The 21,837-nt window shown below is 39.8% G+C and overlaps 1 protein-coding gene across 2 annotated transcripts; it reads left to right on the plus strand.

The window, feature by feature from the left end:
• The first annotated feature begins 979 nt into the window (after positions 1 to 979).
• On the plus strand, positions 980 to 21,107 carry taok3b (TAO kinase 3b). Of its 2 annotated transcripts, none has more exons than XM_053486022.1 (8): positions 980 to 1,045; positions 2,080 to 2,316; positions 3,821 to 3,949; positions 4,638 to 4,841; positions 12,994 to 13,233; positions 16,193 to 16,405; positions 18,050 to 18,232; positions 18,458 to 21,107. In XM_053486022.1, exons 2-8 carry the CDS (start codon positions 2,131 to 2,133, stop codon positions 18,617 to 18,619), a joined length of 1,317 nt encoding a protein of 438 aa, XP_053341997.1. In that variant the 5' UTR covers positions 980 to 1,045; positions 2,080 to 2,130; the 3' UTR covers positions 18,620 to 21,107. The 2 variants fall into 2 exon arrangements, with proteins under 2 accessions (XP_053341997.1, XP_053341999.1); XM_053486024.1 differs by having other exon boundaries at positions 12,997 to 13,233.
• The last annotated feature ends 730 nt before the right edge of the window (positions 21,108 to 21,837 follow it).

Raw genomic sequence — 21,837 nt, forward strand, 5'->3', positions numbered from 1 at the left:
AGGGTACCCTAAGCCTCCTGGGATAGGCTCCAGGTCCCTGCGACCCTGAATACAGGATAAAGCAGTATATAAGATTAGTGAGTGAGTGAGGTACTGTAGGCCTTTTTAGTGTATGACTGGGTTAAATGTAATGCCAGGATGTTATTTAAGCTTTGTGTAGTATTGATAGGCTTTTGTGTGTCGTCTGGTCCTTTGGAGAAATCTGAACGAATGCCCAGAAGTCACCGTGGCCGTTTTTCCCATGAAACTGGAAACAAACACTGTAACAGATGATTGACAGGAAGTGTTTGACTTAGTAATAATGCGGTGTACATGTTAAGAGCTCAATGCGGAGGAATACGTATATAAGTGTATGTTAACCCCGGTATGCGCTGGGCATTGCATAAGTCACCCTTTCCCACCGGATCCGTTCGCCTCCGCCTCTTCCTCTCCCCGTCCTCCTCCTCACCTCCCCCTGATATTCCTCCCCAGAAAGCGGTCTCTCTCTCTCTCTCTCTCCCTCTCTCTCTCTCTTTCTCCTCCTCCTCCTCCTCGGCTTGCTGTTCCAGGCGACATCCGCCGCCATGCAGCGTTCGCTCGCGGTCAGGAGCGCCGCGCGACGCCCGTGATCAACGAACGCTGAACGCCGCGGGTTGGGGAGGGGAAACGCGGAGCGAGATAGAGGATGCCGCGCGCGAACTATGCCTTACGCGGGACGCTGGGAGACGCAGCAGCATCATCATCATCGTCGGCGGCAGCAGCGGCATTATCCTCCTCCTCCTTCTCCTCCTCCTCCTCCTCAAGAGCATCCTCATCCTCAGCAGCAGCAGCAGCGGCGGCGAAACGCGCGGCTGGTGCCCACCCCCCAACATCATCCGTGGCTCGCGTGTTCGCTCCCCCCCTGCAGCAGAAGGAGGATGCTAGAGTGAGGGATGAGGCTCGAGACGGGCGCGCCGGGCCAAAGCCGCGGCCTGCTTCTTCTCCCCGGAGCTGCGCGCGCCGACGCTAAAGTTAGAGCCCCTGCAGCATCCGCGCGCGCCTCGCCACCGTCGCACCGGCATCTTCGGTAGGCTCGCGCTTTCCTTCCCGTTTCTCTGTCCGCTTTCCGATTTCTTTGCATAAGAAGAAACAGGCCGCTCGCGCAGGCCCCGCATCTGTAGCTATGGCAACCACATCTTGTTAATAAGCCCTTTCCCCCCTCTCATTTTCTTCCTCCTCTCCCATTCACGTCTCTTTCCTTGTCTTTCATTTTCTTCTCGTTATTTACAAATCACAACACGATCGGCCTTTTTCGTTTTTTGCTTTGTTAGCTGGGAATATGTTGTTACATGTTTTTCTTATCATTTATGATGTCATGTCCTTTTTTAAATTCAAGTGTTGTGCATGTCAGATTCTCACTCAGGCCCATGTTAAACAGATGACTCTGCCTTCGTTAATATTTAAGAAACGAATTATGTTATGACAAATTATTAGGCCTAGTGATTACTGTATGTGCCTCGACATATCGGGGCTGTAGCTTAGCTTAAGTTAAGCTAATAGCTGATAATCAGCGGTGGCCTACAACTGATCAGCTGTTTAATGTGTATTTATTTATTTAATTATTTAATTATTCGCCAGCGTTAAATAACATACAAACTGCCTGCATTAGAGTCTGTATGCTATGGAAATATCTTCAATTCAGGCAATTGCTCTGGGCCATGAAAGCAGCTTACAGATTCAGCATTGACAATGTACTTCAGTCCAGAACCTCTGACTTGGAACCATGACCAGGAGCTATGTGCATAGTATTTGCAAGTTTATGAGGAAATCTCTTTGCACTGAATTCACTTTGCAGTCTGAGGTGAATGTAAAAAAAAAAAAACTCACAGTTCATTCTACTTTATTCTGGACTTTTACACTTTGGCTGCTGCTGTCAAATATATTTTAAATACAATACTCAACAGTGAACTGCTAAATTTGTCTAAGGATGCTATGCTTCCAGTAAACATTAAGAAAAATATAAGCTTTTTACAGTCACATAGAAAAACTGAGAAAATAAACTTTTCTATGATACCTCTGCAAACATGCATAAACTCCTACTTTTTATGTACTGCCTTGTAGGTCAGCAAGGAGATCAAGGAGCATGAGCAGGACTCTGTGCGGCAGGAGCAGATGTCAGGGTACAAACGCATGCGGCGGCAGCACCAGAAGCAGCTGATCGTGCTGGAGAATAAGCTGAAGGCCGAGATGGATGAGCACAAGCTCCGGCTGCAGAAGGAAGTAGAGACCCAGGCCAACAGCACTTACATTGAACTGGAGCGGCTAGCCAAGAAGCAGTCTGCCCAGTTGGAGAAGGAGGTAAACTGAGTCCTAGTTCATCAGGAACAGTGCATTCTTTAAATGGTTTCAATTTCAAGGCTACCTTATGCATATATTTTTTGTGTGCAATCGGTTGCTGGTATACAATTTTGAAGTGACAGTGTTCTAAAGATTTGCACGGTAAATATGTCTGGCTTGGAAGGTCTTACAGACAAAATGGCAAATTACAGTAACCAAGAAGCTTCAAGTTAAGATGAAGAAAGGAAGGTTATTAAAACAACAACAAATCTTTGAAAAAAAGCATTGAAAACTCCTTTGTACCAAAGCAGAAAAGTACAGCATATACCACAACCCAGACACTATCACATCAGGCCAAAATCAAAACAGATGGGGTTACAGAGCTTGTGGACTAAATCAGTAGAACCTGGCCAGACCTCAGCAATATTCTCAGATCCTTGTAGATCTGGCCTATATGGAAGAGTGGTCTGATCAGACAAAAGTTAAGCCATTTGGTTCAAATTCAAAGAATAATGTTTAGCCTAAACCAAACACAGCCCAATTTCCAGATAACACCAATGCTGTGATCAGCCACATTAGTGGAAACATCATGCTCTAGGGTTGCTTTTCAGCTTGTTGCATCTCAGGCAAATTGTTGAATAGAACCCAATTCTAGTCATCTAGGTGTCTTTCTTTAGGGCAAAATATTTGTTCCAACACAACAGTGAACCAAAACACAAGGCAAAAACTACAAATGAACAACTGGGGGGAAAGGAGAGTTGTATTTTTGGACAAGAGAGTCAAAACCCATACTTGTATCCAATTCCAAATCTTTGACATGACCTGAAAAATGCTGTCCACCAACATTTCCCATATATAGTGGAACTTAGATGCGGCGTAACTTGGCCTGTGAGCAAGATGAGCAAATTTTAAAAATATATTTTAACTTAATTAACGGACGAGGTCTTGATAAATGAGTAGTACCCATGCGCTTTGTCTGACGAGCATCACATGATTACAACTGAGCCAAAGGTTCTTCTCTCTCATGCGCTGTGGGTTATTGGGCAATTTGAGACGTTCCATGCTCAGTCAGCTATCCTCTCTCATCTTACAGTACATAAGCCACAGTTCTTATCACGGGTACTTTGCAGGTTAATTTGTTTAAATTTACTTAATTTTTGGGTGGATTTTTTTCACCTAAAGGGTGAATACTTATCAATTACATTTAAACAGATTTTGATCTGTTTAAAGTTAACGTTGCAAGAAGAAAAGATTATTTGCCATTTATATGTTCTGGAGGGTCTATATGTAACTAAATGGTGGATTTTTTTTTTATCTTGTCTAGGCATGCATGATTTATTTGTTTCTCTATAAATATTGACTTTTACTTTTATAGAATACCTAATATCATCTAAAATTTGTAAATAAATTATGAAATTATGATATATTGTTTGTATTTGCAATTCATTAACAATCAATGGACTACTATACTACACTGTGTACATTTAATGTAATCATTGACTTGTCATGTTTTATCCAACTATAGATGAAAGCAACAGCCACAGAGGAAAAGAGAATCCAGCAACAAATCTTGGTCCAACAGAAGAAGGAGCTGACCACCTTCTTGGACACACAGAAAAAGCAGTACAGACTGTGCAGGGACAGAATGAAGAAAGTTAGTGGTTTTCAGACAAAAGTGCTCCAACTACAATTTGCCTTATGGTTTTTAATTATGAAGAGTCCTTTCTTGTATTGGGTATTTAGTCAGGTCCTTTAGATGTAAGCTTGATTATAATAACCACTTTTCTTTAAACTTGCTTTTTTATTTCACTTAATTTGGTTCTAACATAGTCATATTGTAATTATTTATTTTATAAATACCATACCAAGAGTGAAAGCGGACATGCTAAAACACTAACTAACATTTGTGAAGTCAAACACCTTTTGAACTCCATAGTGTATGTGCCAAGAAAACTCGGCAAAGCTGTCCTTTAGGCCCAGAGAGCATAGTGGGATATGTTGTCTTTAACAACCAGCAATGTATGGCTCTGGTATGGACACCTTAATAGTTGTGGAACTAAGGGTCTTAGATATTTTAATACAAATGTTGGGTGGCATAGTTGGAGCATTGGCACCTCACAGCTTAAGGATCTCTGAACTAGGGTTTACTGTGGCCTATACAGTTTCTGTGCATGTTCTTTCCATGTCCACATGGGTGTCCTCTTGGTTTATCTATTTTCTCTAAGTTCTGTCAACAGCAATACCAACAATACTTGAGTCCACAGCAATACTAACAGAATAAAGTGGTTATGGGAAGTGAATGAATGAGTACAATTGGCTTGAATATGGCCATATTTCTGCAGGAGATGAATGAGGACCTTAGCACACCAAAGGAGGAGAAGCAGGAGATGCTGTCACGCCATAAGGAGACAATGCAGCATTCACAGGCCGAGGAGGAGGCACAGCTGCTCAACCAGCAGAGGCTCATCTATGAAAGAAGCTGCCGTGCTCTAAAAAGACGAAGCCTCATAAAAAAACATGAATTTGAACAGGAACAGATACGGGAGGTAAGTTATAAAGTGCACATATCTAATTTCCAACAAACTTCCTCTTAGTGGCCCTTTCTTACTTTGTCATAATGGGGCAGACAGGTAATACATGTTTGCCGCAATTTATGAAAAGCTTTTTATTGCTGTGAAATACAGTACTTTTGACGAGGTACAACATTTTAAAAGAATATATACATACTGCCCTGGCCCAAAAAGTCAGCACCTGGATTTATCTAAGCAAATAGTTAAGAGCCTTTAACTGGATTATTATTGCAGTGATCAACTTGATTCAGCCCTAATCAAGTTATTTAACCCTAATTTATGCAGTGAGTAGCTTCTCATTCCTTCAATAACCATATCAGAAGACTAAAATGAGCATGGCCTTGGTTGATGTTGCTCTAAAGGGTCAAATTATTGCTCTGCATCAAGAAAATAAGAGCAATTAATAAATTGCTGACACTCATAAAACTGGGTTAAGAACTGTAAAATGTGTTATTAAAATCTGGAAGGATAGTGGTGGACTATCATCTTCAAGGAAGAAATGTGGTCTGAAAGAAAAATCTTGAATCAGCGTGATGGAAGATCAATTAAAGGCTTAGTGAAATAAAATCGCAAAAAAAAAAAAACACCAGTAGAACTAATTGCTATATTTAATAGCAAGCATTAAGAGCATTTCCAGATGCACATTGCGATGAGAACTCACAGGATTGAGACTGAACCGTTGTGTTGCCTTAACAAAACTTGTCAATTAGGCTTATCAGAAAAAAGAAATGCTATAGAACATAAAAAATGAAAAACTATGGAACATTGGTAAAACATCATGGGGTCCGATAAGTCCAGATTTATTTCAAATCAATTTTTTTTGTATAGTTCTGTTGGTCATTGTCACAAAGCAGCTGTACAGAATTAAAATTAATTTAATGAAATGAATATGACATATATGAGAAAATATGTATAATTAAAAATGATTAGATTGTCCCTGATTAGCAAGCCAAGGGTACAGTGGCAAGGAAAAACTCCCTGAGAGGGCAAATAGGACAAAATATAGAGAGGAACCAGACCTAACAGGGAAACCCTCCTCATTTGGGTGATTACAGATAGCAGGGATTGATTTGTGGTCATACTGTGTGTTAAGAGGGTGGAAGTTCAATATAACAGGAGATTTGTTTATGTTAATATGGAGTCCACTTCTGTTGTTGGAGGCTCAGGTACAAAACTGTTAAAATTTCAGTCCTGAACTATTTCTATGTGATGAGATCTCCAACCAGTAACCTATAAGTCAGACAGGCCCAGAGGGCACAGGGGATCTAGATCACTGGCAGCTCAGGAGCACCATGTGTAGCTTAACAGAGGGAGAGAAGAAAAATGAAGAGAAGAGATAGAGATATTTAGATATGGGGACAGTCACAATCCAGATTGTTTGATTGATGGTTGCATCAGGTAAGAAGGGGATGGAGAGAGGCAGATGAAGTGATGCACTCATAATGCGTAGTGCCTGACATTACATTTACATTCACATTTAGGCATTTGCTCTTATCCAGAGCGACTTACATTTAAATTTTTTTTATCTCATTACACATCTGAGCAGTTTAGGGGTTAAGGGCCTTGCTCAAGGGCCCAACAGTGGCAACTTGGTGGTTGTGGGGTTTGAACCTGGGATCTTCCGAACTGTAGTCCAATGCCTTAACCACTAAGCTACCCCTGGCCCTGACATACAAGCCTGTGAAGTCAGTGTTATGATCTGGAGTTGCTTTAGGTGGTCAGATCTAGGTTTAGTAGCATTATGTGCTAAAAATGAGGTCAGCCGACTACCTGAATATCAGGAAGGTCAAAGTATTGGACTGCATCAAGCAAAGAAAACAACTAAGGAGATTTAAAATAGCTGGAATTGGGTTAAGAACCCTTCAATGCATTATTAAAACCTGGAAGGATAGATCTGAACCATCAGGTTTCTAAAAAAAGTGTGACAAAGTATAAAATAAAACTACTATTCAGAATAACTCATATTCTCTAGCACACTAAAACCTAAGAGCTTTTTTGCTTACAGTACTGTACAAGTCTTGTGCATGTACAAAAAATAAGCAAAGATGCCTTTGAAAACATTTCTACATAAAATCAACTTCAATAAAGAACACTAAATAGTTAACACAGTCCATATTTGGTGTAAAAAAAATTGCTTAAAAGTAACCAAATATTACAGATTCGTGCAGTTTTATAAGTACAACAGCTGGAAGGTTTCACTGAACGTGCAGGAGGACATGCCAGAGTTCTTTTGGGTCCCTTTCAAAAGCTACACTCGATGCTGCGCGAAAGCGCGATGGGAAACGATTCCTCGTGACCGGTTGTGAAGCACGTGTGTGTCAAACACGCCAAATATTTTGGCATGTATAACCTCAGGCAGGTGACGTCAACCGATGAGGTGCACCTGGAGGTTATAAATAGGCATAAACCGGAAACACTCTCAGAAAATTTTCTCTTCAGGATCCATGTTGTGTGTGTGCGTGTGTGCAAGCATTTTTTAACAGAAAGCGAAAATAGAAAGTGTCTTACTACTCATCAGAAAGATGGCCGAGTTAGACACGAGTCTGTCCCTCCGTGTGGAAGAATATCTCACTGAGGGCGATCTTCACGTTTTCTGTTTGAGTGTTTGGGGGAGGAGCACGCTATCTCGGGTTTCAGGGAGCAGGTAAGTATTGCGATTTTCTCCCTATCAAAGTCCCGCGCGCTCGGGTTCGCCGTCTTAAAGTGAAACCGCGACCCGCAGCACATTTCTTGCGTGCAAATCTGGCCGAGGCGCACGAGACAGGATTTTCCTTTTCTCTCACTCTCTCGCCGGATTATGAGTCTTTTACCTTCCACTTCTCCAGCGCGCTTCGGCGCTTCTTGTGAAGGGGGGGAAGAACTTTCTCTCTCGCTTCCGCGGAGATGGAAACTATCACTCTAGAGCGCTCCTCTACTGATGAGCCGGTGTGTTAGCTGGTGTTAGAGGTGGTAACGTGCGGTCCAACGCGTACACCTCGATTCGCGGTAAAAATAAATAAATTAAATAAATCCCCCAAACGCTCACGGTCAGCCGACAGGTGTCTGTCGGGTGGCCAGAGGAGGAGGGGCCTCAATGATGGCCCCTCCCCTCCTGGCGACCTCCATGAGTTAACTCTTTCATGGAATAAGCCATATTTATCCTGTGTTTTTGTGCTATTGACATTTGATTTGTTCCAATGTCATGGATGAAAGCGCAGTCCTTTATGATGATGTCCCAGATCAGAGAGACGCTCACGGGCTATATCTCTCCTGGGAGCTCATCCTCTTGGGAAGAATACACACTCCCCACCAAGCGTGTAGACTAACATCTTCGTTGGTGGGAGAAGATTTTTCAGGCAGCGGGTCAGCCTGGTGCAGCCCTGCACACAATGGCTTTGCAGGCATACCAGACTGACCTACTGAGAGCTGCACCTTTTAGAGAGGCTGGCAGTGGGAACCCTACTGCCAGCTATGTCTCTTTAGGTACGAAGCTATAAAGAGGACCAGCATCCTTGGGAGGCCATGGTTCAATCTCCGCCACCACTGGTGTTTCGGAGAGCAGCGGTCTCCAGTGATTCATTAGGTGTTCGGTCCCTTCCTCCTATGTTCAGGATGCTGAACACCTAACACACCCATCTAGCCGAGGTGTTAAAGTTCGTGCATCTTTAGAGAGGCTGGCAGCGGGAACCCACTGCCAGCTATGTCTCCTTAAGCACGGAGCACTGTGGAAAACCAGTATCCTCAGGACAAAGTGTTAGGTGCTCGGGTTCCTTCTGCTGTGTTTCAGGACACCGAGCACCTAACAGCCACCACCATCACCACCCCTCCGTCGGCGTCAGTACGTCGCCCTAGTTACCTCACTTCTTAGGGTGGAGCCCTAACGCCATAGGTTGAGTGTCATGTGGAATCCGAGTGCAATGCGGGCACAGCTGTCTCCTGCGCGTGCCGAATTCATTAAAGCATACTCTAAAGGAGTATAAGCTAGGCGAGGTGGTAACGTCACTGCTCCCAGAGTGGTTTCAGTGGTGGCTTAGTGCCGGGGGATTTCATCCAAGGGCCAATCCCCAGAGGCAACAAGGGTTACGCGCCGGGAGCTTCGTACCCTTTCTATGTGGTTCAGACCCTTGTCCTTGACTCTGGTTCCCACTCTAGGTCCGTGCTGTCGTCGCAAGTTGCTAACGGCAGACGTTTTTCCCTTAGAAGCCGGAGCGCAACCTTAGATGGCCGCCCAGCCCAAGGGAGCTGGAGAGGTCATCTTCTCGTGTGGCACATCAATTGCCCCGAAACGATGACTCTATTTCTGGCCCTGAAATACTCCCTCCAGCAGTCAGGAGGGTAACATGTCCTAGCGTGGAAAACTACACAAGGACATGGCGAAACATGCAGACCCAGTCCACTGCCGAACCGCTTCAGTGCTGGAGCTTCTGCAAGAAAGTTGACCTCAGGCTTTTGCCCTAGTGCACTCAGAACATACGTAGCCGCTTCTCACCTACGTCCTGACTGATGGGGCTGGTGGAAAGCACCCCTTCTATTGTGCTTCGAAGCTTCTGTTCTGTACAGCTACGGGGCAGTAAGACTTCATTAACTGTGTCTAGTTCATGCTCCTTAGGATTTACAGTACACCACCGCACTAGCCAGTGGCGTAAATTAGAGCAGGGTTTCATATGTTGTGGGGCCGCAGCCGAAGGGCAGCAGCCCTTAGACGAGTCGGGTTAGAGATGCTAGTGCTCTCGCCTATGAGGCGCGTGGCATACTTCGCCTCTAGTGATTAGGGCTGTTCGACCAGGAAGCTTGCCTCATCTATTGCTCCGGCAAGAGGGGCTTCCAAACATGGCATGCGGCAGGCTGCCTTTCCGCAAGACATCGGTCAGGCGTCATGGTTGGATGCCAGGCTACAACCCTGGGGGTCCAGACACTTGCAGTGTGGCGGAGTAGGTATTCTCGTTCCCATAGCGCTTTCGCGCAGCATCGAGTGTAGCTTTTGAAAGGGAACGTCTCGGGTTACTTTGCTGTAACCCTGTTCCCTGAAAAAGCGGAAACGAGATGCTGCGCTCCAATGCCGCGCTGCATGCGTGACTGGACATCCTTCAAACAAAATTGACCTGAAGGTGTTTCCGGTTCATGCCTATTTATAACCTCCAGGTGGACTTCACCTGCCTCAGGTTATACATGCCAAAATATTTGGCGTGTTTGACACACACGTGCTTCACAACCGGTCACGAGGAATCATTTCCCATAGCGCTTTCGCGCAGCATCTTGTTCTCGCTTTTTAAAGGAACAGGGTTACAGCAAAGTAACCCGAGATGATCTTTGTCATGCTCGATCCCTTCTATTTTCATGTGAAAGCCAAGAGCATACAGTACATTAGATTTTTTTGGTTTTCAAAACTGTCACTGTCTGTTATATAATATGTTGCTTTCTTTACAGGCATGCAAATATTCTTCTGTAATGTTAGTAATTTTATTTATTTTTTTTAAGATTAGAAATATTGAATGGTATATAATTTAATGAATTTGTAAATAAAAATGCTGGTATGATAAATGAATATACCAAAAGTCTTTTCCAAAGTACTGCACGCATCCACACACACACATACACACATTGTATCAAATTATTGTAATTTATATTAAAAAGTGAAAGATTCCTGTAAAGTAAAAATATTTTTAACTCATTTCTTAGTTTTAATAATTATCAATGAAATAAAAAAAAACTGTATCTCAAAATTATATTCAAATATTTTGAATTTCGAGTATGTTACAACTATTCATACAGTGTAAACACCATGTACCTCTTGGTCAAGTTCAGTGCACTTAAGGTCATCGCTGAATGGGCAAGCAGATTGCTGTGTTTAAACATATTCATGGAAGATTCACTGGACGGAAAAAATGTGGTAGAAAAAGGTTTAGAAGCAACAGCAATAACCACAACCTTTGCACGACCTTTGCAAGGCGTAGAATGAGGCTGGAGTCAGTGCATTAAGAGCCACCAGACACAGACAGCTTTAAGAGAAAATAAAAATAACCATTTCTCAGTTCTCCAAAGTCCTCTTAATGGACCATTGCTCAGTCCTCCAAAGTCCTCTTTTCAGATTAAAGTATTTTTTTTTAATTTCATTTGAAAATCAAGGTCCCAGAGTCTGGAGGAAGAGTGGAGAGGCACAGAATCTAAGTTGCTTGACCATGTTTCCACATGCTGTGATGAACTGGGGTGCCATGTCATCTGTTAGTATTGGTCCACTGTGTTTTATCAATTCCAAAGTCAAGCCAGCTATCTACTGTATGAGGAGATTTTATAGAACCTCATGCTTCTGTCCACCTAACAAGCTTTACGGAGATGCTGGTTTCCTTTTCCAGCAACATAATTCTCACCTGAACAGCAAGACATGAACAGTAAGTGTCATGAATAAGATAAGAAGCAACTGACCGAACAATACAGATGAGCTGAATACTGCTATCAAAGCAACCTGGACTTCACCAGTGACATATACTAAATGCTTCATTCCTCTAAATGCAGTCCTTCCTCCTCACATCCTACTTTAGCTTTACACACACACAAACATGCAAACACTTATCTGTCAGGATTTATTTTTTCCTTTTTTTAAAGGTAAAGTTAAGGTTGCAGGTTTATTTGTTTTATTTTTACTTTATATTTTGTATTAATAATTTTTATATACTTATTTTGGGGGTTATGGAATGAATAATTAATGAATAAATAAAGAGTTTTCATTATTTTTTAAGGGGGAAATTAGTTTTGATATATGAGCATGTTTCCGGAATAAATCATGCTCATAATTCAAGGTTCCACTGTATTGGGTCCCTATTTTAACATACATTTTAGAAGTTAACCCTTTCTGTATTCTAAATCATATTCAATTTTAGGATTTTTTTATACTTTCAAGATTTTCATGAGTTGAAAGCCGTAATCATTAAATTATATATATATATATATTACTCAGAAATAGAGGGTCTATCATTTTTATCATAGGTTTATGGTAAAGGATTGAGACAGAAGATCAACCAAAAATCCAGAAAAAGCACATGATACAAATGTTATGAATTAAGTTGCCTTTCAGTGAGGAAAATAAGTATTTGATCCCCAAGCAAAACATGACTTAGTACTTGGTTTCTTGCCTGTTGCTTGGCAATTCGTAGTTACAGCTCTCTCCATGAATTTTTCTATTGGATTAAGGTCTGAAGACTGGCTAGACCACTCCATGACCTTAATGTGCTAATTCTTGAGTCACTCCTTAGTTGCCTTGGCAGTATGTTTGGGGTCATTTTCATGCTGGAAGACCCATCCACTAGCCATCTTCAGGAGGTTCTCATAAAATATTTTACAACACATGGCCTCATCCATTGGCCCCTCAATGCAGCAAAGTCAATCTGTTCCTTTGGCAAAGAAACAGTCCCAAAGCATTATGTTTCCACCTCTGTGCTAGACTGTAGGGACTGTGGTGTTCTTAGTGTCATTGTCAGCATTTTTCTTTCTCCGAAAACATCAAGTCGAGTTGATGACAATTTTGGTCTCATCTGACCACAGCAGTTTATCTTATCCTTCTCTGTTTATTGGCAAACCTCAGACAGGTCTGTACATGTGTCTCCTTAAGGAGGGGAAGCCTTGCTGCGCTGAAGGATTTTAATCCATGCAGGCGTATTGTGTTACTAATGGTTTGTTTGGTGACTGTGCTCCCAACTGCCTTGAGATCATTCACAAGCTCCCCCCGTGTAGTCATGGGCTGGTCCCTCATTTTCCTCATGATTATTTTTAGTCCATGAGGTGAAATCTTGCATATAGAGCCATTAATGGTTACTTTGTATTTCTTCCATTTGTAAATAATCGCTCCAGCAGTTGTCTCCTTCTCACCAAGCTTCTAGCTGATGGTCTTGTAGCCCATTCCAGCCTTGTGCAGGTCTAAAATCTTGTTCCTGACTTTCTTTGACAGCTCTTTGGTCTTGCTGATGGTGGTGAGGTTTAAATGGAAGATAGAGATTTTGGGCAGGTGGCTTTTATACACATATCACATTGTTGTTAGGAGTAACTTCTTAAATTAATATGTGTACCACAAGAGCACATTATTATTTTTAAATGCACAGTATATAGATGCAGCCAAAATCTAATATTAAGCAAAATTTTTTCCCATGTGTCCCAGGAGCTGAACAAGAAGAAACTGCAGAAGGAGATGGAGCATGCATTGATGATCCGGCAAGATGAGTCCACACAGGACCTGGAGCGACGGCAGTTGGAGTGTCTGCACAGGCTTCGCATGGAGCTCATCCGTTTGCAGCATCACACTGAACTGGAGAACCAGGAGGAGTACAACAACCGACGTCAGAGAGAGCTGCACAGGAAACATGCACTGGAGCGCCGGCAGCAGCCAAGGAACCTTAAGGTTAATGTAGTATCCAGTTCACATGTTTTAAGAAGAGTGAATTATTTACAACACAGTTGTATAGTTGAAATACAGTATGCAAGTCTCATGCAAAGTTAGAATAGGATAAAATTGAGGTGGTACAAATTCAGATTTTAGTTTAAATAATACAAAATACTAATGTTGAAAGCTCTTATGTATAGCATAAATGTATATTCTGTGTGTATACCAGTGGTTCTCAAACATTTTCTGTCATTCCCCACTTAAGGGGGTGGGCGAATTTTCAAGCCCCACTTGTCAACAAAATGATAACGAAATCGGCCAAGTTTACTATTTATTAAAATATCAATTTCTAAACCAATAAGATCAAATAATACCAAGTACAAAACAGATCAAATACACGTGCAATTGTTATAACAGGCTTACTTCGTCACTTATCCAGAACTTTCTTTCAAAGAAGTTGAGTGGCTTATTAACATGACTGGGTGTGTTGTCTCTAAGTGTCTTCCTACTTTGTTCGTTCTCATGCTGTCTGCTGCCAGCGGTTTAAGACACAAAACACACACAGGTCTCTCCTCTGCCCCCACCATCCCCACCATGAATCCAAGCACAACATAGGCTTCATCATGTTTTCCTTTCGGCTGGCCTTTTGGTTGATTAGGCTGATGGTGCTGAATCACCTGCTTTTTTGTGGTCCATGTAACAAATATATCCATTGACGTTATTATGCTCACTACATACAGTACGCTACTGACCCGGTTTGTGTCCCCGGTAAAGTTAGTTTTATATTCGCATCTCCGAATTTAATAGCTGCGCAAATAAACCCGTGAATAAGATACCCAGATATATTTCCTCTCTACATTGTCTTTAAGCTACATCCGCCTTAAATTATACATGTTTAAAAGCATAAACACCATTATTCTCTGCGGCGCAACAAATGATTTAGGGATCATCGCTAAATGTTGTAAATAGCAACAAAAAGCGTAGAACGATATTGATCTTCCCTTCTGTTCAGCGCCTGAAGGATCAAAAAGCAACTTTGTTGCCACACTGGAAACTAGAAATTCCAGACTAGTACTGCCTGATAAAATATGAATTTTTAACAAAAATACAGAAACATCAGAATACACATTGGAATAAATTAAATCACATATATAATACCTAATGTTTCCTTATATATTGTTCCTCTGCAATTAACATGCCGACGTTAAACCGTTATTGTTGCACTGTAATTCCACTTTTTCTCTGATGTTATTTTAATTTACTTGTATTAATTCATTGCGCCCCACATGTCATGTCTGTATTCCCCACTAGTGGGTCACACCCCACACTTTGAGAACCATGGGTGTATACAGTGTGTGTGTGTGTGTGTGTGTGTGTGTGTGTGTTCATGCGTGTGTGTTTATTACTACCAGTCAAAAGTTTGGAGACACCTAATGCCATGCTCCTTTCTGATTTTTATTTCTTCCTACATTATAAAACGATGCTAAGGGTGTCCAAAATATGCAATAATCTCGTTTTAACATTTGTTTAAATGAGTAGTAGACAAGATGTGTATTAGTAGACTACTATGCTCTGTAAAGCCTTCATAAAGATCTCTACAGTACTGCTAAGTTGATGATTTTTTTATGCTAGTATTGAGACTAAGTAACCTTTTCACTTGCAGCAGAGGTAAGTTTTGGTCTTACTTTCCTGGGATGGTCTTCATGAGAGCCAGTTTCATCATGGTACTTGATAGATTTTACAAATGCATATGGCAATACTGTTCTTGCAAGAACTATTCCAGAACAGTTTACCTTTGTGTCTCAAATTAACAACTTACTGTTGTTGTTGTAACATAAGTACTTAATTCCATATGTGTTATTTTATAGTTTAGTAAAGAAAAAAAATCTGTATTGTTCTAGAAAGTAGAAAAATAAATCCAAATTTGTGTCCAAACTTTTGACTGGTATAGAGAGAGACAGAGAGAGAGACTACTAGGCCGAAGTTTTAGGCAGGTGTGAAAAAATGCTGTATGGTAAAAATGCTTTCAAAATAGACGTGTGAATAGTTCATTTTTATCATTTACCAAAATGTAAATTAAATGAACCAAAGAGAAATCCCAAAAAAATTTAAATTTGGTATGACCATTCATTGCCTGCAAAACAGCATCAATCCTTCTAGGTACAGGTTTTGAAGGAACTCGTCAGGGAGATTGTTTTTAAGATCTTGGAGAAATAACACCAGATCACTTGCACACAGGCTCAGTGATATGGAGATCAGGGCCCTCTGGGGGCCACACCATCTCTTCCAGGACTCTTTGTTTTTCTTTTCTCTGAAGATAGTTCTTAATGATATTGGCTGTATGTTTGGGGTTGTTGATCTGCTGTAGAATAGATTTAGGGCCAATCAGACACCTCACTGATGGTATTGCATGATGGGTACCTGTATTTATTTGCATTGAGGACACCATTAATCCTGAACAAATCTCCAACTTCATTTGCAGAAATGAAGCCTTAAGCTTGCAAGGAACATCTACCATGCTTCACGGTTGCCTGCAGACACTCATTGTTGTACAGCTGTCCAGCCTTTTGGCAAACAACCTGTCTTTTTTTATAGCCAAATAAAAAAATTTGTCACTTATCAGTCCAGAACACCTGCTACAATTTTCTTTTTGTAACCCCAGTTCCTTGGTATCAATGGTTAATCAAACCCTGTCATTGTGCAAGAGTGAAAGTGTAAGAATTTATGCTGGTTTAAGGGCAAAGGGGAATCACACCAAATTGATTTGATTTAGACTTCTCTTCTGTTTACTCAGTTAGCATTTTGTAAATTCATAAAAAGAAACAATTAAAATCAATGTTCTTAAAAGCATTTTTACCTTACAGCAGTTATTTAAACTTTTGCACAGATTTATTAATTCTATAATTGATTTAAATGTGATATTCCTTTCTTATGCTAGTCACAAAGCACATGTTTTTTTGTTCTGCTATAAAACCAGACATTGGAGATGCAGATCAAAAAGCAATTCCAGGACACTTGTAAGGTTCAAAATAAGCAGTACAAAGCTTTGAGGAATCATCAGCTAGAGGTCTCCCCTAAAGGCGACCACAAAGCCTTGCTGAAGAATCTGAAGGAAGAGCAGACGCGCAAGCTTGCTGTGCTGGCTGAACAGTATGAGCAGAGTATTAATGATATGATGGCCTCACAAGCGGTAAGTGACTCCCAGATTTCTATGATAAAAGTTACGTTCACTTAACTATTCAATATACAAATATAAAGTCGGCGTTTTGTAAAAAAAACAAAAATACAAAATTTACATTTGTATTTAGGCTTTTGGCAGATGCCCTTATTCAAAATGACTTAAATTTTGACTTTGACTAAAAAAAAATGACTTTTATCTCATTATACAGCTAAACAGTTCAGGCTTAAGGACCTTGTGTTGTGGGGTTTAAACCTAGGATCTTCCAAACCACAGTCCAATGCCTTAACCACTGAGCTATCCTTGACCTCTTCATATGGGGGTCACAGCTCTTTTCCAATTTCCAAAAATAATTATTTTACTTTTTTTATCATTGCATTGCAGTAATTGCATTAATTGCAGTAAAAGAGTAAGGAATGCTCAATGACTGTGAATCACTAAGCTGTCAGCGGCCTAGGGTTAGGATCAACGTGCGTTAGCAAGTTGAAAAAAAATGGCGAACATGAAATTTTGTGTGAAGCATCATTAACAGTAACGAAACTTGGGTATATGGGTATGGGCTGAAACGAAGCACAGTGGAAGAGCCCATTATCTCCATAATTATCTCCTCTCTTAGTTTGTGTTTTGTTATGTTTTTGTTTGGAGTTTTAGTTTGAGTTGGACTTCATGTCCCAGACTGCACCTCGGTCAGGTGAGGTAAGCAACCACCTGAGCCGAGGAAAGTAATTAGGTAAATGTGTATAAATAGCCTGACTGAAGTTCAGTCAGGCGTCTAGCATTAGTTGTTGTTATGTTTTTCGTTGATGGTTGGTTTCAAGTACAGTCAATGTTAATTTAATTATTATTTATTTGGAATACAACAAACAACAAAAATAACAAAAAAATTATAGCGATATATAAAAAAAGCCATGTGAGCTAGAAATATAGCAACACAGGCTAGCAAACAGACTGGCCTATTTTACTGCATACAGAATAATATATTTATAAGTGATGTCATTGCTACATACTTATGTCTTTTGCCTGTTCCTCCTTTTCTTTTACATTTTTTCTAAACTAGGCACCTAATAACTTTGAACCTTATAATAATAATAATAATTATTATTATTATTATTATTATTATTATTATTATTAAATATTATATGATTCTGGTAGACTGACTATATATTATTCGCAATGATTTCACGCAAAAAAATCATTAGCATATAATAGTTTAATTGATGTGACTAAGTGCATTGCTGCATGAAAGTTAGACATTTTTTCTTTGCTCTCCGTTATTAGTCATTATTCCTGTAGGGAAACACGAGGTTAGCCACTTCCTCCCCTATGTCGTACAACTGAGTGGGAGATCTTGCCATCAGTCCCCTGCCTCTTACAAACTAGAATCGGGCATCAAAAAGGGTTAATTGATCCACATAGTGACATAAATAATATGACTCCCAATTGATCTGAACATTTATTTTTTCCTCTTGTGCTTAGTGCCACCACCTGGCAAGACTCCTCCCTGGGACCCTGCCCATGTTGCCCATACTGTATCTAAATCTGCCACTGCCAGACATCCCAGCATCCAATATTTTCCTAACCAAGTGAAATGTGTTTAAAACAAGTGTATTGTGAAAATTACCCCACTCTATCACTCCGCAATCCTATTTTGTGCAGCTACGTCTGGAAGCTGAGCATGAGGCCGAGTGCCAGGCCTTAAAGCGCCAGTTGCAGCAGGAGATGGAGCTCCTGGATGCCTACCAAAGCAAGACGAAGGCACAGGCTGAGGCTCAGCATGAGAGAGACATGCAGAAGTTGGAGCAGAAAGCATCCTTGCGTAGGGCTCACCTGGAACAGAAAGTAAGTCTTTTTACTTTACACTAAAACATGTACCCCAATTAGCCATGAAATTAAAAATAATATTGTTCACACGTACACACATTCTAAACTATAGTATGGTGTGACTGTTTTAGTCTTAGACAGTTAAAACTGGCAATTTCAAAGTGTTTTTGTGAGAATATTAAATGCAAGCAGTGAAGAAGGATTTAGTGTTTTTCATTTGTCTTTACTACGTTTTAATTGTAGATTGAAGAGGAACTGGCTGCACTTCAAAAAGAACGGACTGAAAAAGTCAAAAATCTATTTGAGCGCCAAGAGAGAGAGCTAGAGACCTTTGATGTGGAGAGCACCCGATTGGGTTTTGGAAGCTTGGCCTCGTTTGACTTTCCCAAGGAAGATGACAGATGATCAAATCCAGGCTGGCAGGGCAATTTGATGCTGATGTCTCTGGATATGCTGTGCCTGTAATGTCCCTTACTATTGGATTTACCAAGATCACCTTTACAGTGACCATGCTGGATCTGTCTTTTAAAACTTTATTTACTGGCTGGGGAAACTCCTGAAATTGGAACGGAACCTTCAGCTGACACAAGTAACTTAACGGAGCTCAGAAAGCAAAAGAGTTAAGTCTAGAAGAACAGCCCTTTTCTCCATGCCGTCAACCCACTTTTGGTATTAAAATCAGTGATTCAGGATATTTTAGTACAAGTAAGCACTTTGATATGTTAAAGAATGAACCCAACCTGTAAAGTGAACATATTGTGTGAAAATGCCTTTGGTGTTATCAAAGGACATTGCGACTGTAGAATGTGTCCTTCGTCTTCACCGTGGCTATTAGCTGTTTTTGTCTTTGTTTATCACAGCGAATGTGAATACTGTTGTCAAAAGCTGTATTCAAAGGCAGGTTTTGAAACAGTGTGAGATTTTAAAATATAGTGACTATATTGAGAGCATTCAGTTACTTTCATATTGTGGTAGAACACACCTCTTTTTTTTTTAAAGGAAAAAAGGCACTATAATTTAATTGTTGTTCAGTATCCGAAATTAATTGGCATAAATTTTTTATTACAACAAATCAATGCAGTCAGATTCCTTCCTGGTATTATTGCATGCACTTTAAAAGACAAATTCAGGTTGTGAAGTGGAGCATGGATCTGTCGGAGATTTTAGCTGTCTGTAAATAAAAGTGGTCCATAGCAGTTTTGTTTCATGGCTATTGATACTGAACATAAGCTTTATCTTTGATATGAAAGATTGCCAAATTGCCAAATGCCTTTAAGTTATTATATGAATGTTTTAATTTCCTTTTCTTTGCCCAGGTGACATCATAGTTTGTTAAATTGTGATTCATTCAGTGTGGCGTTATCAATGCTCTTGTACAGGCAAAAAATGGTGCAATTTGTGTTGTAAAAATTTTATATAAATATTTGTATATGATAATCTAAATAGGGGTTTACACATGTATTGGTCAGTCTTTGCCAAAATAAATATGGGAAAATTCAGTGATACAATGGAAGGCAAACTATTTTTGTAAGTAAAACAGGGAGAATTACCAGTTTCACTTGTAATGTGACAACAAAATCTGCTAGGGTTCTTTTTGGCAATTCATTGTTAGTTGGTGTTGAGAAACAACCATAAAATGTTAATCAGTTTTTAGGATTAAAGTCTTATTGACTAATTCTTACAGAGTAAAAATGTTTTAAAAAGCATTACGTGTTGCCAGGGCAATTAATATCTTTTTTAGCCTTAAACATTAAGACAAAACAAAACTAAAACATTATTTGTGGCACACTATGCATACCTGGCACATAACATTGTGGAATTTAAGCTAAGGGATGCCATTCGGTTTCATATTTTGTGACTGTCATTACAGGCCTGTTTTCAAACAAAGCCATTGTTGAAACTGCCATTGCACAAGTGAAATAACATTTTAATGAATAAACTGAATGAAGTTTTTGTTGGCTATTGATATGTGATGAAAGCTTTCCTTTGTAATTTCAAGCTATATAGAGATTACTAAGAAGTCATGAAAGGGCAATAAATTAGTATTTATCCATTCAGCACTTACAGTGTTCATAACAGTATATTACTGGTAATGCACATGAATAGAGTTATGGTGCATACAAAAGAATACTAGAGATAAAGAAATAACCAGAAGAATGTGTTTTTAAGTACAAATTCTGATATAGTAATATAAATGTAACATCTAATGGTGCATAGTTTACTGCTCATTAAAGTTTAGCTAGAAATATCAATATGAGCTTACATGCTCTGTTTGTAGCTGCCCTAACATTACTGAGTTCTCTGGTGTGAATAATGTTATATATTTTTAACACCAGTTAATGACAACTGATGGAAAATATGTTATTCACAAAAATACACTCAATTAATTTGATCTTAATTGAGTAATGCCTGCAAGGCTATTTTGGTATGTGCACAACAATAACAAAGCTTACAAAAATAAAACCTGTTAACTTTATGTAACCGACTGGGATGAGTATTCATTTATCAAATCTGTTCTGTCTATTATAAACTTTACATTAAAATATAAAATGCTATCATAAGATCAGAACCCAAAACATGTTATGTTGTTACTAAATTAACACACAAATGAGACAAACGCCCAGTTAAACTTCCCAAATGTGTATAACTTAACAGTTGGATTTCCTTCAAAAACAACATTAAATTAATTGCTTTTATTATTTCATATGAGCATAGGTTGCATGATTTATGCCAACAAGTATAACAAAATAAAGATTATCAGTATAATACTGCATACATTTTACATACAACAAACGTCCAAGACTTTGAAGCACAAGCATAAATTTAAAAATATACATTGATTAATTTAGTGGTGCAGAAAGTCCCAAAACGTCTCTTATTTTGGTATGCCTAAGCTTTCTCAACACTTTTTTTTTTTTTTTACTTATTTATTTATTTATTTATTTATTTATTTATTTATTTATTTTGATCGATTGATTGATTGACTTCAACTGGTAGCGTCTCTGTGCCAACATTAAAAGTGTTTGTTTAAAAAGAACTCATTAGATTGACCAACACATTAAAACTGCAATGACCAATTTGAGCTCAGTGCAAATCTGAAAGAGATACTGTAAAAAGGTCAGGTTAGGCATGTCTCTTGGAGCCATTTCTGAGCAATTGCTGACTTCAGATCAGTTCAAACTATTTTGTGTAAGCCTAAGTTATTAGGAGGTGCAGCCACTTTATCAAGGTTTTAAAAATGACCCAAACTGTTACCATCTGCTGAGAGAAAATTGGTTTGGATGGTCAGGAACTAAAACAACCTAGGAACCAACAAAGCACAGGCCTTCCATGAACTGGCAGCTAATGGAACACATGGGTCACTGTCTACACTAAAGGAACGTTTTTAGTTTTCCATCTTATCTAAAATGGAAAACTGTTATGAGACTGTTTTTGGACTTAGGGTGCTTGGGGCCCACTGGGCCTGTTGGGTCCTGTATCTATACCAAGTAGGACACAATGCCAACATCAACAAGGCTACCTACGCTGGCAGGAGGAGGGATGGACAATGTGAAAACATAACACAAAATAATAACAAAGTAATGGTAGAAGCATGAAAACAACAATGAACTGCTGCATTATGT

This window comes from Clarias gariepinus, chromosome 24 (genome assembly GCF_024256425.1).
Source record: "Clarias gariepinus isolate MV-2021 ecotype Netherlands chromosome 24, CGAR_prim_01v2, whole genome shotgun sequence".
Lineage (NCBI taxonomy): Eukaryota > Metazoa > Chordata > Actinopteri > Siluriformes > Clariidae > Clarias > Clarias gariepinus.